This window comes from Sparus aurata, chromosome 9, assembly GCF_900880675.1.
Source record: "Sparus aurata chromosome 9, fSpaAur1.1, whole genome shotgun sequence".
Classification (NCBI taxonomy): Eukaryota; Metazoa; Chordata; class Actinopteri; order Spariformes; family Sparidae; genus Sparus; species Sparus aurata.
Genome location: NC_044195.1, coordinates 14,126,101 through 14,143,193, shown reverse-complemented (window position 1 = coordinate 14,143,193; position 17,093 = coordinate 14,126,101). Strand labels below are relative to the sequence as shown.

General features: G+C 41.5%; 1 protein-coding gene across 9 annotated transcripts in view; it reads left to right on the top strand.

The window, feature by feature from the left end:
* Nucleotides 1–11,934, top strand: part of sox1a (SRY-box transcription factor 1a) — an 82,764-nt gene extending 70,830 nt beyond the window's left edge. For 6 of the 9 annotated variants that reach the window (XR_003985386.1, XR_003985387.1, XR_003985389.1 and 3 more), the window contains one exon: nucleotides 10,930–11,934. Coding sequence is in view for 2 of the 9 variants with exons in the window: in XM_030429294.1 (XP_030285154.1) it covers nucleotides 10,930–10,989 (60 nt within the window). In the remaining 7 variants the exon portion in view is untranslated. Of the gene's footprint in view, nucleotides 1–3,975; nucleotides 4,025–10,929 lie in introns of all 9 variants that reach the window. The other 3 variants (XR_003985385.1, XR_003985390.1, XM_030429295.1) reach the window with 1 other exon arrangement.
* Nucleotides 11,935–17,093: the final 5,159 nt, after the last annotated feature.

Sequence of the window (17,093 nt, the reverse complement as noted above, 5' to 3'; positions counted from 1 at the left end):
GAGACTTGAGAGAGATGATAAGCATGTATTTACCGACCGGAGAGCCGGGGGACCCGTCAATGCAAAGTAGACTCCATGCCTTGCCGCAGCATTACCAGAGCGCCACGGCTGGAGTGAACGGGACGGTCCCTCTAACACACATTTAGAACTCACATTATAATTGAAAACTGCAAACGAACACATAACCAAATATTTACCTCTTTTCTAAATAACCCCGGTCCGAGAACTACCTGCATTTTGTACAGAATGTTTATTGTAAATGAAGGGTAAATAGCATATTCATCTCGGCTTTTTTTCAATAGCCACCAGTGGAATTATATAACGAATATGATGCTGAGATTATTGGTTATTATTGTGCTATCATCTTTTTGTCCATTTACTTCACAGTCTTAGTTGAGGGATCCGCCAGGTTCACATGGGGAGTATTTGGTTCAATTGTCTCATAATTTCGGGGGCGGGGGGGCGTGGTGGGGGTTTCTGTAACTTATTTGAAAATGAGAAAACGTGTCATAATCTTAAGAAAGTGCTTTAAAAGATATGGGAAAGTCATATTCTTTAAACATTTGTGTTCATTTGCAGAAAGCCTGTGTCTTAATTCTTGGAAAAAAAATCACCTCTTTTTATTGTAACACTCTAATTATTGTAAATTGTGAATAATTTTAATATTTCAAAGGATGACGGGCAACTGCTGTTGTAATTTAAGTGCTTTTCTGCGAGTGAAAAGCCCTGATATTGCAATGAAGAAGAATTGAATAAATTTCACAAGATGTTGCTTTGATTCTTAAGACAACGGTCTTAGATTGATTATTTTTCACAGTGCTCTCACACAAGAGTGTCTTTCACGTCATAGCACACAAGATTTCCATCGAGCCTCCTCTCGAGACAAATAGCCACCTGTTTAAATTCTGACACCGCTGTGGACACAGGTCCCACGAGCTTTTAAATAGCCTGATTGTTTGTGCGTAATTGTGCGTAAAAGCTACAGTCTGCAGGCCTGCGAGAGAGCTTTCATCTGGGTTATTACCTTTATTTATACGTTTGAAGGGAAAAGATTTATTTCTATATTTCAGTGGCGAGCAGGCCGAATCATAATCACGTCTCGTTTTGAATCTTGAAAGCAGGCCAAGCTGATGATGGCTCACATTCACATTTTTATACAAATATGATTCCTTACGCATTTGTTTTTGTACATTTTTCTCAAAACAAACACCAATGACAAAAATGAAAAATAGATTTTTGTAGAGTAAGTGAAGGCCTCTTATGATAAACCACCTGTAAGTGCTGTCAACGAAACGTCCTCATTTATTTGGCAATAGGAGATTTATAAATTGTGTCATTACCACATTTAATTTCACCATGGTAATGGAGCTGTGTTTATGAACAAAAAATAAGCAGAAAAGGCTAGCAAATGTTTAATTTTAACCTATTTCTAATCATTTTTGTTGATCACTTATCAGATCTCTATTTAATTATTTTTTTTAAATAAACTGTCAGATTTCCAATTCTGGATTATATCACATCATATTTTAAATGACGAACTGCTCTTCAACAAAACTTCAGCAACCTGTGAGAAAGTATATATATATATTTTACTCGAAAGACTTCTTGAATATGGGTTCTTATCAGGCGAATATGAATATCAACAGTAAATCACTGAAATAGTTTCATATCAGAGACATTTTGTGATTCGGTGTGAAGCCTTGATGCAATTTCACTGATTCAGTTTTGAACACTTGACGTAAATAACAAGGCTGATGAGGAATAGGTCTAATGAATAATGTATAATGATCAGTTTAGTGAGAAAATAATGTTCATATATATATATATATATATATGAATTAAAAGACTATAGATTTTCAACGATCTCACACCTGAGTTGGTTCACTTCATCCACTGCCCCTCGGGTCGTGGACTTCTTTTAATCATCCACTTTATCTGCCATTATGGGATTTAATGGTTTTATACTTATGAGAGAAAAATAATAATACTTGAGCTGAACGGTAATATAGCTTAAATCACGTGCTCAACAATACTGCAGGTACCAAAGAAAAATAATCACAAAAGAAATCATTATTTATTTAGCTGTACTTTTTGGTCATCTCACTAATCAAATGAACAATGTTCAGAGATGATAAATCAAATCTTTAATTAAATAATACTTATTAGGTTCCTCCATCTTTTACTGAAGCTGTGAGGCTGCACAGGTTGACACTGTTAAAAGGCAGAGCTGCGTGAGGCACAAGCGGAGATTTGAACAATAAATCCATATCTGATATCACCACTGCTAAAGAACGAACCGCCGGTCATCTTAAAGGAAGGAGAAACATCTCAATTCACCAAAATGTAGGAGTCAGCTGCACAGAGCTGCGCGTGCAATGAGTCGAGATTTAACGCACCTCGCCCCGCGCACAGCCCAAACTGTTGCGCGGACTGGACCTCCCAGTGACCAAACACACGCGTGACAAGTAGCTCCGTGGGATTACTGATGACTCATCACAATTTCAAAGATGCAGATGTATACATTTTAGATATCCCAGTGTAGGTCCCCTTGACTGAAACACCTTCATTATGGATTAGACAAACACACACACACACAAACACACACACACACACACACACACACACACACACAATCAGATTATTAATCCTCTCGAAATAATGACAAATGAGTCTGAATATGACGTCATTTTTGACAGGACACAGCTGGTTTTGACGTGTACATTTTCCTTTTTTATTGCCTGTAGGCCTCATATGTAGATTCAGGCTAATAAGCATACACATGCAAATGAGGGAAATTTATGCCTACTTAGGTATTTAAGAAAAAAGGGAAAAAAATCAATTAATCTCAAATACATAGTTAAAGGGCCTATTTCACACTGATGAAGACTTGCATGGTATGTCAATTAAACCTGTTAGGCCTCATAGTGGAGCGTGTAACGTCTGGCTGCGCATTAATCTATTGAGGGAAATCACAGGAACAATGTCTAGAAATTAGTTTTAATTCCAAAAAAAAAAAAAAAAAAAAAAACCCACTCAAAAGACAAACCGCCATCTATGGAGACATCTCTCCGGGGCGCAGCGCAGCAGCCGCGCAGCAGCAGCGCAGCAGCCTTATGGCACGGGATGGTCTCCTCGTGTGTTTTGCATCTTATCTGTTGATGTGAAGAGATGCGGATTAACAGTGAAAGCCCGGAGAGGCGGAGCGCGTCACGGCGCATCGCCAGGCTAAAAAGAGGAGCGTTCTGGCAAATTTAACCCGAATAAATTACACCTTGAGGTGGAAGAGGGGGTAAGTGTAGGGGTGCGACGTACACAGGGAATGTGGCCGCGGCGTGTGTGCGCGCGCGTGCGTGTGCGGCTTGTTTGCGCGCGCGTGTGTTTAGCTGACCGGCCAATAAATCTCTCCACCGCGCGATACTCTTATCTTGTAGCCACCGATATATTCTGTGCTAGGAGGCCATCAGCTCCGGCGCACACTCGGTTGCTCGTAAAGCCCCGATCCCTTGCACTCCCTGTCCTAAATGGGGATAATTAGCGTCACTTTATCACGCCTCTGCATATTTTCTCCGCGTCTCCCCCCCTTTCCTAAAAAAATTACCAAGCAGCCTGCTCTCGTCGCCCGCTCTGTCACAGAAGATTATGGAGACAGATTGCACAGAGCGAATGTGCCGGGCGAGATTAGCGCGGAATAGAGAAAGCAACTGGGCCAATGAATTCCTCGGAAGGGCCTTATCGTGCAATTACACGTTGACATGTTTAACAATCTTGCTGCCTCTTAATCCTGCAGCGCTGCTCTATCTACCCACAGCTACCACGCTGTATGCCGGCGCACAGACCTAATGCACCGAAACGCAGCACAAATGTCCTGAAAGTTTATGAGAAAAATTGCTTTATTTTTTTTTTTTTTCCTCCACAAAACTTTGTCCACCATTCAAACGCCTTTTTTTTCTTTTTCCTTTTTGTTGTATTTTTCAGATTTCTCCGTTGTTGGAATAGCACCTGCACTGGAACTTTTTGACAAGAGGTGAGATATTAAAATGAAAGGAAAAAAGAAAATTAACAAAATCATATTTGGTTTATTGTTTCTCTGAATCACTGTTTCACTCCAACAAGCTATCGAAAAGTGACACAAACAGAAAAAAAAAAAAAAAAAAAAAACCTAAGACATGTTTGCGCCACGTTCAGCCAGAGTGGCGATGTAAACGCATAAAAAGTGTCCGTTTTGTTTGGAGTTAAATGTAGACTTATCCATCTCTCTGCCCAACACATACACACACCCACCACCACCACCACCACCACCCCCTCCCCGTCCCTCCTGCCTGGCGGTATATCGGGGCCTGTGTGGGAGTGATTGTGGAGCGCCACTGTAGGAATTTGGCAGCGGCCGTGGTTTGGAGAGCCGCCCCACGCTGAGCCCCATTCAGCGGCCAGCGCGCTGTGAGGTTGGGAAGTTTCAGTCAGCCATACAACTCAATGGCCCCCACAAAGGCGATTACAAGCCCCAGCGCATTCCTGTAGGGACCTGGGAGCGGCGCAGGTGCGAGGGGGACCGGGGTAACCCGTCAGAGGAGTGATAAAAACGGGACAGTGCTGGGGCCACACAAAACCCAGCCACTCCACAGGAACCGGGGAGGGTTTTTTTTTTTTTTGGAGGAAGGAGGAGAAAGGAAAGAATAAGTTTTGAAGAAGATGGAAGTTAGGGAGGAGGGGGTGTAGCATACTGAGTGGCCTCACTGTCCATCACTGAATGGAGAGAGGAGGGGACTCCCAATCAGGGCTGTAGGCAGGATTTAACTGAGGTCATCAGTCCAAAGTCACCCAGCACAGCACCACACACACCTAAGAAAGGATGAGGAGCCACAAAATATCTCTAAAAAGCCCTCAGAAATTCCCATTTTATTAATTCATTTAACTATTCAAATGTGTTTTCCGTCTTGATTACAGTATAAATGTTGCAAAACCCTCCGTTGGAAAATAATATTATTTTGAATTATTCATTAATTAGATTTTAAGACATTTATTCTGAAAAGTTGTAGATCTCAAAATGCATCCTGTACAATGTGTGTAAACCCTAGAAAAGTGCTCTAGCTGAAATCACAGCCGTAATTCTCTGCGTGTGGATACGTCTGAGCTATACAGATATTTAAAAAAAAAAAAAAGATTCGATTCAAACTTGTGTAAACGGGGTTTTGTGAAGAAGACCATTAAACTCTTCGCATTCCTGCTTTGAAACAACTTTAGAGTCAGAACACATATTTTCTGTGGGAGAAAGATTTTTGCCAGAATCACACTATTACCAATATATATAAGAAAATGTTATAACCAATATATATGCTAATTGTTCACTGCCGACACAAAGGGTTTGTACTGAAAGTGCAAACATAGGCGTTTCCTAAGACGTCTCATTGTGGCACCTAAACTAAAGAAGTTGAACATTTTTACTCACTACTTAGTCATAGTTCAAGTAGACTACTTACGATAAATACTTTATACTACCTGCATCTGACAGCAGATAACGTTAGCAACGAGCTGGTGAATATAGTGCAATATATAGCATTTCACAGCTAAAGAGGCACCGTTTTATGTCAGTCAAGAGTTCGCTAAAATGTTCCCCAACTTTTGAAAGAGGTAATACATCAGTGTTTTGTTTTCAGATTGTTCCACTGCCCCCAAGTGGCCAACAAATCCATTCTAATCTAATCTATGAATCTGAAATCAAGTCTATTCTGAACAGCAGTCAGAGTTGATGATTGGTGAGGGTTTCAGTCCAACTATTGTATTGCCCATCACTGAAATACAGCAGCTTAAGATATTAGGCATATTAAATTAGTATAATACAAACATATAATGTAGGAGACAGGTTTATGACCATACAAGGAGACAGACGGTAGCTATGTTTTATTTAAGTTGCAGATTTCAGTTACTGATAAAAGTGGACTTCATAGCCAATAGCAAATTCAGAATTACGTCATGTTTATTTTTTGCTATCCTTAGAATGCGTTTTTGTGCATCTGCTTGGTATTTTTGTGTTCAGTGCAGAGGTGGTGCACGCACACAGATGGGAGGAGAGGTGCAAACAAGTGGGGATTTCATTCAAATGAAGCAGCATAAAGCAAATTGTGGGTGTTTTTGGTAGAAATGGAGTCTTAGACTCTGCGCTGACAATAGACGTCTCTCAGCAGGAAATGCGGGGATTCTGTCAACAAGGGCAAAGTAAATACCATGAATTGCTTTGCAAGTACAGAAAATGACTGAAAAATACAGTATAAACACATTTGAATAAAACTGCTGTAGATGCATTTAAGGTCGCCTTGCATGTTTATTGCAAATGTAGTTACAGCGGGAATGCCAGCTGAGTTGGATTCAGTTGGATCCTTCAACATAAGTAGTAGGTGGGGCCTTTTCTCCAGTCGGAAAACAATTATACCACCGCAACCTCAAATGCTGATAAACGATGTCGAAAACACGATGAAAATGTGACATTTTCTATGTCACATGTGTCAACATGAGGAAAGTCATGTCCAATCTGTGTCGGGCGCTGAAGAGAACGCTTGGATCTGCTGCCATTTGTCATCTCTTCCCTGGGAGCAGAAACAGCTGATCAGTCATGCGAGTTAAATGTTCGCTACATGGCTATATCAAGCACATTAACTCTTTTTTTATTATTATTTAAAGACAAAAACCTCCTTAGAAGTCCAACTTGTAAGCTAGCGGATGTTTGAGTCTCATTCCAAAGTGGTCAAATAGTGACGCTTTAGTCTGGTGGCAAACCCGATCTATCAACCGAGAGCGTCAGTATGTGACGAGCTGGGAATAAGACTCAACAATCAACAAACTGAGAAATTAGCCCTTAAAGCTTTTTCACGAAATTGAGAAAGGTTTTTTTTTTTTTTTTTTTTTTTTTACAATTTGGCTGTGTCCACCAACCTTTTCTAATGCAGTATTTTAATATGCGCGGAAAAACATGTTGATTGAAACCCGGCCCACTGTGTTCCAAAAACAAATCTGGCAACATAGGCAGAATGACATGATCAAACTTTCATTATCTCCTCAAACACAAACACAATTGTAGAAGCCACCATCTGCCTCTGGCTGCAGATTTGTTATGCCATGCTTTCAGGTCTTGTCGCTGCACCGTCCACACAACAATGGTTCATTCTGGAGAAGAAGTCTCTCCAGTTGGGCTGCCAATTTTGCCAAGTCCTTGACATGTGGATTTTTCACTCGTGTGGCTCTGGCCATCAGCTCTATTAACACTGTACTCTGCGAAGTAATTGCCGAGATCTCAGAATGTGGTAACATCCTTGAAAATAGATCCAACGGGGCAAGAAACACTAGCAGCCAGACAATCAGACAAGACCCCAAGGACGAGTAATCAGTGTAGCTGCAGCTCATTCCCCACCACAGTATCATAATGAAGGTGCAAAGGACAGCATGAGAATGAGCAGCAGCAGTCACATGCAGAGATGTGCTGGGGAATAAACTCTGAACACTTGCTCGTTGACTACCTTGTTGGTATGACATAAATCTACATGAGATCCAAAAGCAAGTTAATAAGTATGAGGGCACAGCACTGTCTCTTCGAACTCCTTACAAAAGTCCCATTTTCTCAGGCTTTTTTCGGGCCTTTTTCAGGTCAAACATGTTGATACCAGTTTCCCAATCATTTGAGGCAAACAAAGCATCAAGTATGGGTCACACCATATGTTTTAAGTGTCCTCTACAATCCTCCTGTTTTGTGTACTTGAAGGAAAGATCTTTGGCCCAGAATTTAACTCTAAGTTTTTCTCTTTTTTTCCCCTTTTCTTTCAACACTAGTGGCTCCACAAAGAGTTTCTTTCACAGAGACAAACAAACTGAGGTTGTCCAGGAGCAAAATGAGGAATTTGGAATACGATGTTAATGAATGTTCCTCACTTAATATGCGCAACAAACCAGAATCTAAATCAGAATTGAATTACCATCATATTATTTTCAACTAGCGATAGAATTATATCCGTAGATCATATCCAAAACTTTTTTTTTTTCAGACAAATGTGTAACACACACATCAAAGCAGGTGGTTCATGATAAATAGTTTGCTCAAACTTTGTGCTCAGGAGTGACAGAAGAAGCAGTTTAACACAATTTTAGAGTAATGGCCACGAAGCAGATCATTATTATTTTCTTTCTTACTTTCTGTTTCTTTCCTACTTCACATCCATATTTTCCTACTTGATCACAATCTTCTACAAAGACACTTTCTTACCCTGAAATGTTGCACTTCAGTTTCTTAAAGCGTTTATGCAGTCTCTCTCTCTTTGTACTCTGTATTTAGAGTATGTTTTGTCATGAAATGTTGTTCAGATGCTCATTGTTCTCAGATTATGTATCTAAGTTTGTTAACTTTTCTTCATGCTCTACCATGAGGTTGACATTTGTTTTTGTTTTTTGTAAAATGTCTCCTCAACTTTTGGCTGACTTTTCATCTAGTGAAATCCTCATCTAATCAGCAAACGTTAGGGAGCTCACATGTCATTCCCGTCATTAGTTTCACCCGGTAGTTGAAGCGTAATTACCATTGGGAAACTCATCTCTGTATCGCTGATATATTCAATTGGCTCTTACAAATTCCCTGATAACCAAACAAATATGGATGCCTAATTAAACCAAAATTCAATGTCTATGTCAGTGTATTATTCAGACCAACTCTAACCCTAACGCTTACAACCGTCTTGATGATGTGATGTTGTTTAACATTATTGCATTACAGCCGTTTACTGGTTGGCTGACACTCTTGCTCTCACTAGCCAGCTTTCCTTCCAAATGTAGCACCAATTTCAAGAAAATTGGCAAAAGAAACTGCTCTACTATTATGAGATTATTAGCAGGTAGTTCATTGAACAGCAGATGGTCACTTTCTGCCCGTTGCATTTTTTTGTCCAAAGTTTGTGTTGCCCTGTAATGCAGTTGTTTCCGTGATTACAGCTTGCCTGTTTATGCCGATTACAGACATGGTCTGTTAAACTCACAGTGGAAAGTCATTGTTCTGTGGAGATTAATATAGAATTAAAAAAAAAATACTTCCATATAGCTATATCTGTGTCAGTGCTTTTACATGCACATCTTAGTCAGATTACAGCCATAGTTCGACTATGCTACTCAATCAGACAACTGCAATTGTCCGAGTATACATGCTGGTGAGAAAATCGAACTATACGCTGCCGCCGCCGCCACCACTGTCCCTCTACTTCCGGCTCACGGCCCGGGAGAACGCAGAATCCGAATCCAATCTGGTAGAACGTACACATGCACGAGTAATGTGACTATCAATCAAATAATCTAGGTGTTTTAATCTGACTATGAGAAATCCGATGCGGTCGGATTTTAGTCAGACTAACGTGTATACATGCATCTTAAAAATTCGATCATAGTCGGACTAACCGAATAATTCGGCTTTCTTGAGTGTCATGTAAACGCACTGACTGATCCAACCTGGACCCAGACATCATTTCTTAAATTTTGTCCGAACTCAGCTTGGCCTGTCAGGACTCTGCGGGTTCCGGTCGGGTGTCCACACTCTAGCTCAGCGATCTGGTGAAAAAGCAAAAGGCCATCAGTCCGTTTCAGTGGAAGCCAGCGATATATAATAGCTACAAACTGACGACCGACACTTGTGTGTGTATGACAGACAATTTATGTACGTCATGATTTATTTATTTTTTTGATATATCATTATTTTGTCCCTTTTTGCTTTTATCAGTACAGTGGGACTTTTGTTTTTGTGCTATATTTATCTTCGCCGAGAAAGATTTTGTCTCTCGTGTCTGTTTGTTGGTTGGTTGGTTTGTCAGGAGGATGGGATCTCATCCCCATAAACCGACCCCATTAATTTTGGTGCAAATCGGAATAAGAGCATTGCTAGATAGGGTGTTTTTCCACATTTTCGTTAATTTCTCAGGGAATAATGCATGGATCGTGATGAAAAAAAAAATCAAGGGTATTTAGGTGGCTGGTACTTATGAGTGAGTACAAAAGGGGACTATGTGGGCCCTGGCGGAAGTATGCGCTCTGAGTGCCATTCTAGTTCAGGATTATGTTTTATTTTTGGCGTTTCCACTTCCATCTTTATGCGCGAATCGAAAAAGCCCATTAAAAACAGGTGGATGGAAATCCACCCAGCGACTCTCGCTTACTAACCATTCACTTAATAGAGCAGTGTTTGCATCACACCTGCAGTGTCTCTCTATCGCGGGCCCGCAAGCATACACACCCACCAGATGCTGTAAAGGCTTTCTGCTCCTGTGTGGCAGCAGGTGATAATTCTCAGTGCCGTACAGAGACTGGGTTAATGAGGGGTCAAAGTGTTCAAGTAAGAAACAGCAGTTTTATGGTGCCTGCTGCACGCTGATAGCTGTTTGAACCGGCTGACCTTTGAACCCTGCGGGGTCAAGTGATCAACAAACCGGGTCGTTTAGATAGGTCAGATAGGAACGACTGAAGGATGTGTATGTCACAGCAGTATGTCCTAACGGTACAGATAAATTGTTCTTAATGATTATAACCCCGCTCAATTTGTTTCAGGGGCCATTAGATTGTTGTCAGCTATCAGACTGTTTAAGGCATGGCATACATTTGATTCATTTGTAATTTAATTGATAACGTCATGTCTGTTAAATATTCAGTTTAGTGACCCATGTTAGTGTGTGTGTGTGTGTGTGTGTGTGTGTGTGTGTGTGTGTGTGTGTGTGTGTGTGTGTGTGTTTCTGTCTTTGACATGAAGGCACCGGGCACAGTATGTTTTTGTTATAATATAAACTGACATCTACAGTCTGACATCTGTGTCTTCATTTATTGACTTTTGACATTTGATATTCCTGCAAATCAATATTCTCTCTTTGTCCCCTCTCTCTCTCTCTCTCTCTCTCTCTGTCTGTCTCTCCCTTCCAGCAAAGTGTCCACCACGGCTATCACCAGTGGACATGGATCACCGAGGGGGCCTGTGATTAACAGATAGCACCTTGTCTCCTCCGCTGGCAGGCCATCATTACGACGAGCACTAGAAGATAGGTTCTGTGGGAGAAAAGACCTTTTGGAAAATGTCAGCGACAGTCAAAGCCCCAAATTTTCCTCCATTCACTCTTTACCATGTGATGCTACCTACTCTAAACCCCTTAATTACACCACCCCATCTTTCCTATCGCCTAATGTTTTGTATCTAAGTACAGTGTCTGATTTCAGAGCATGTGGAGATTTTATTTTGTCTTATGTGGCTTACCTGAAGATTTAAAAAAACGAAAAAAAAAAAAAAAAAAAAAAAAAGCCCTATATTTCACCCATATCAGCAAAACCAAGCACTATCAAACAAACAAAAAAACAGCAGTGTCTGCAACAGCTCCCCTTCCCCTTCCCCAGTCCCTTTCACTGGAGCCAGCTTCACTGTCTTAATACTCTTAGTCCCTCAGTTGGCATGTTTTCCAAGAACGCCGCTGCATTTCCAGATTTGTAAAATCCGTCAAAATGCCTGTAATGAATATTTCTACAGCCTTGATTGTGTTTAATATGCTGTTTGACCAGCCCAATAAGAAACATGTACTGATCTGGCACCAGAGGGACCGCAGCATCAGTAGAAGGTTTATTGTCCGGGAAAAAAAAAACAAAAAAAAAACGTCTGGACTGTCTTTTATCAAGTGAAGCAGAAACATTTATTATTCAGATAATCTCTTCTTTCCTGTGCATGAATCTACATGTCATTTGTCATTTGAATTTTTTTTTAAAAGCTACTACTATTAGTACAGTTGTCTTCATGGATTAACTGTCATCTTGTGAGACAGGTCTTTGTTTCTCTACACCTACATTGTACAGTCTGTTTTACTGTTGTTTTAGCTTTGCTGGAGAAAAAAAAAAAAACTCCTTTGCATTTTATTGCTGCTTAAGAATAAAATGTAGAGCTTTCCTGTCTTTTTCTTTTTCAATTTAGGAGGTAAATTAATACCTCAAAGCGAGAAGTTATGGAAAAGTTTTAACATTTAAACCGTGTATTAATTTCAAGGCCTAAATGCGCCCTCAATTATTTTACCATTGCCCCTAAGTAATTGATTTTAGGTAGAGAAAGAGGGAGGAGGAGGAGGAGGGGGTGATCTGTGTGTTAAATCTGTGTGAAAACCGCAAAGCCAACAAATGAAAAATAACTAACGGCGTAATTGCTGTGAGCATTGTAACCTTGCTTTATTGATTTTTTTTTTTTTCATCAAGGCATTTGGCTTACATCAAAGTTAGACCCATAATAACACAAGTTGTTTCACGGCTGCCTCTAATAATTTCACATTTTGTTCCCTCGCTCAGCCTCTCGCTCTATCATTGACTCATTCAGGTGTGTTCAAACCAGCCACACAAAGATGAACACTTGTGAGGCTCGGGGTCCGGCGGTGTGTGGTGTGTGGTGTGTGAACGCGGTGAACAGACACAGACAGAACCTGCACGGGGACGAGATAATGAGCATCTCAGGTGACTACACGCGGTGATTACCAGGTTGCTGGTGTTATAGGAACTATATCACATAAACATGCGCTACCGCTCTGTGCACACGCACACACATTCAGATGCACACTCGTGCACACACACACACTCTTGAGAGATCCTTGGTTATCACACCCTTCCAGATTGTTCTGAACTACTTATGGAAAACACACACACATCTCAAGATGTGGCCACTCTTGCCAATATGAGCCCAGTGTTAAGAACAGTTGTTGTCGTTGTCGTCGTGTGGTGTTTTTTTTAGCATCTCTAAATTCCTAGCGTTGCTAAGGTGCTTTGGGAGGGGATTAACAGAGGCTGGCGCCGATGAGCAAGCCTTGCAGATTTCCAACCAGCAGGAAAAAGACAAAGAAAGAGGGGAAAGACGGAGGAAAAAACAGGAGAGGGTTAGACAACAGGGAAATGGCAGGAACAGCTTGTGTAAACACGATGACTTGAGAGAGGTAAAGAGGTAGAGATGAATGAGCGACGGAAAGTGAGACTAAATAATAAGTATCCTAAAGAAGATGCCTCAACTTTCACACTCTCTGTGTCCTTTTCCTCTCAAATCTACAATGTGTTCATCTCCTCACTCTCTTTTCATGTGCTCCTTCCTCTCCTCTCTGTTTCTTCCCATCTCTTTATTTCCCCCCACGGGCAACAGTTTCAGATCCAGACACTTTTGTCTCCCTTTTCTCTCTGTCACAACTTCAAACAGCGCCGGCGTTCAGGTCATGCTGATGTGCCCGGAGCATCGGTGACTGTGCCGTCTCAGGTGTACGTCTCCCAGCGTGTCCTTGATGACACTCTCTCCCTTTCTCCCGTCTCGCTGCTTTTAATTAGTGTAGTGAGCAGTGGAGGCAGCAAAGACAGCTGAGCCACATTTACCAATTATCGACCTGCTCGTAGGTACCTCTGCCACCGCATTTCAATGCTTTTAATACTTCTGCAGCTGGGAAAAAAAAAAAAACATAATTACACATGAACTGAGCCAGAAGAATGGAGAATGTCTTGATTCTCACTCTCTAAATCCCTGGATACTTGTTCAGAGAACAAATCAGAGTGTGTTTTTCTCAAAGTAAAATCTCCATTAGCCAGAGCAGGCACACCAAAGGGAGGGTCCACATGCTTTTCTTAGAATCCTCTCCTCAGGCTCGCCGTCTCAGGTAGAGTGTAACTGGATGCGGCCTGTTTGTGGAATACAAGGCACTTGACCAAGGGCCAGCACTGCTCCTCCCTCCCCTCCCACCCCTATCCTTCCCCTACCTGGGTCAGGTTACCCCTCAGCCCCCCCCCCCACCTCCTTTCCTTGAGTGGCGGCAGGTAGTGTGTTTTGTAGCCGCCATCGGTGTCTGTGGATGTTGAAAAGCGCGTGTCTGTATGTTTGTACTCTACCCAGACAGGTGTTTGTGACTCTGTTTGGGCTCGGCAGCTGGGCTCCTGTAACTGTGCCCCTCTCGGCCGAGCTGGCTAATGTGACCGGGTTGGCTGAGGCGCGGAGGCGGCTGTCTTTCAACCACTGATCCCTCAGAACTACTCATCTGATCAGGCTGGATCTGCGCTTCACGGCTGCTGGGGTCACACAACCCAACCCCGGGGTCAACCAGCTAATTACAGACCCCTGTGTCCTCCGTCTCTGTCACCACCGGGGAGATGGGGAAGGTGGGGTGATAGAGGGAAGAAAAAGCGAGAATATTGACTTAGACATCAAAAGGTCAAAAGTGAGTATAACCAGGCCGTACACTCTTTTCCCCTTCAGTTTTTTGGAGAGAGGAAGAGTATGAGGCTCTGGTTTTAGAGCATCTTTGTCACACCCTTCCCAGCCCTCAGGCAGAGACAGAAGCTTAGACCCATGGGACCAGAGCTGTTACAGTGTATGTGGATTTATGTATCAGCCTGCCACTAACTTCACATACAGGGGCTGTGCCAGTGCCTGTCTGCTTTCTTGTCTTTGTCTCCGAGATTTACTGTGGCAAGAAAAGCCTAATATACATATGAGGCCAACTTCACTTTCAAGAGAGGCCAAGTGTTGTGTTATGATTTCCTTCAGCCTGACCTTTGCCTGTGACCACTGACTGAACTGGGATTTGAGAGAGAACTCCATGCTGCAGGTTCATTAATCACAAAAATGCGAGGACTCCTTGGCCAACGTATCAAATTAATCAAAAAAGGGGGCTACGTTAATCACATGCAGGAACAGCATTAGTCACACTTGTGATAATGCCATCTGATTCAAACATGTTGCTCCAGGCTGAGTTAATGATGCCACCCAGGGCCAGGCAGAGCAAGCCTCCTTGCGATCGCTGAATGGACATTAATGGTGAAGCAATTTTCTTACATGTAGTCATTGGGTATGCTGATGCACGGTGCACAGGGGTCAGTGGGTGTTGCTGCAATTAAGCCTTCTTTTTTTCAACAGCAGCTTTTTCCTCACAGCTTGACCGCTGTGGTTTTCCGGCTGTTGGAATTATATTAGTCACACTCCCTTTTTTCTCTCTGCAGGCTTTTCGTTCTCACAAATGTTCCAAAAAAACCCCCCAAAAAAAACAGGTTTCTTGCGGAAAGATTTGATCCGCAAGTTGAACTTATGTATATGTTACGTACGTAGAAAGAGTTTTAGATCAGTCCTGAAACAGAGGGAAGCGTCACGTGAACCCGGCATGTGTGGTTACACTGCCCTCTCTTGAATGCACCGCAGTGTATCTCAGCGGTGTTGTGCTGCAGCAGTGGGAAGAAGAGAATATAGAAAAACGGACGTGAAGATATTACGAGAAATCCCAAACGCAATGATGGTCAATTCAAATGAGACATGATGTATGAACTTTCAAGCATAAATTATTACGTTAGAACAAATGCGGCACAAAATAATACAATTGAAAATTAAGATGTAGTCAGATTCAGGTACTGGTTTGTTTAAACAGCTTGTGCACATAAGAAAAAACACAAATTAACATGTAGACATATGAATAAATAAGATGAATATGAAATGAAACATGCTGAGGAGCTCAGAGGAATAAAATAGTATATGAATGATACATGTATAAAAAAAAATGTTCAATCAAATCGACAAAATCAATAAAAGATAAAAAAGATGAAATCGCAGAGGGTTTAAAAGATTTCAAATAGCGGTTAGTTTTACTGTGTCAGAGAGTAATACTGCTTTTTACTGTGCTCTCACAAGCCTCCTCTTGTCCCTAAATCACAGAATTTAATGCCTTGGTCACTCAAATAACAAAAGAAAAAGAAAAAAAGAGCTTCAGAAGATAGAAGTGCTTCATTTTTCTACATGTCATGAATGGCAACGACCTCTTTCTGTGCTTGAAGAAAGTGAATGACAAAGATCTTACAAGAAATTTAGCAATAAGAATAAATAAGTCAGGTTATATTAAACTGTGAGATCAACGGAGTGATGTCCAGACTGGCTTGTTGTGGGTTATGGAACACTGATGGACAGTGGTCATACGTTTATTCAAAGTTGTGTCATTCAGAGAGCTCCTACAAAGGTAAATAATGTATAAGCCGAGTGAGGACATATTTCTGTAAAAATATATTATAGTGGTAAAAAAAACAATGTAGTCTTTAATATTTAATATTTGCTGCAAATATGCTCATCTTTTTACTTAATTTAATAGCACCAATCCAGTAAGACACACAAAGATTCCAGACTACAACAGTAGTCAGTGTGTGACCCTATAACTGATTGTCCACTGATTATAAATTGCAGGGTTACAGCTGCTTGACTATTTATGTACGCCACACTTACATTAAGCACACTGTACAACTCAGACATGAGTTGAAACTATGAAACTATTTGCCTGAAGATTGTAAAATATGTTCCGCGGTGAAAGGAAGAGAATCGCTGAGAGGACGTGCGTTTAAAGTTCCTTCAGGCACCTCTCAGCCTCTCGAGTGTGTATTCAAACAAATAAAGCGACTGTGATCATCCTGGGAATTTCTCAGGTTGGGAAAAGATCGAGACAGACTTATAAATAAAGAAGTGTGTATATTAAAAAATGTGATTCATAATAAATTTCATCGTAACATTCCGACATTCTCGAAATAGTTTGAAAAGTATATCAAAATTCACTTTTGAGCTCCTCGTCAGGACCAGAAGTGCTCACAGAATATTTTTCTATAAAAAACCCATTGAAGTGTTTATATTCTGTTTCACGTCGAGCCAAACCTCAGAGGACCCTCAGCTCTATTCAGACAACTTTTGATCTAAAAAATAGGTCTAGTGCACCTCGTGTACTCCTGCGCTAGTGGTAATAATGAAAGAGTTACATACTGTAATATCATTAGCAGTCCCATAATGAGCTCTTGTCTCCTGCTGAGCCTTTTAGCAGTGCCTGAAAAACAAAACGCCTCAGATATGATCTTAGATAGGGTGGATAGGCTCTCTGTTGGTTCTGATCCGTTTGCCTCTCTTTTGTGGCTGAGCTTGTGGCTCGGGCTGCAGTCTGCACCGTTCTCTGACCCCTGCAGCCCGACAGGCCGCTCTGATAAACTCATATCGCACACATGACAGGGAAACCGAAGACCTGGCCTAATTAGCAGGCGGGACGTGAAAGATGGAGGGAGAAGGGGAGGGAGAGAGA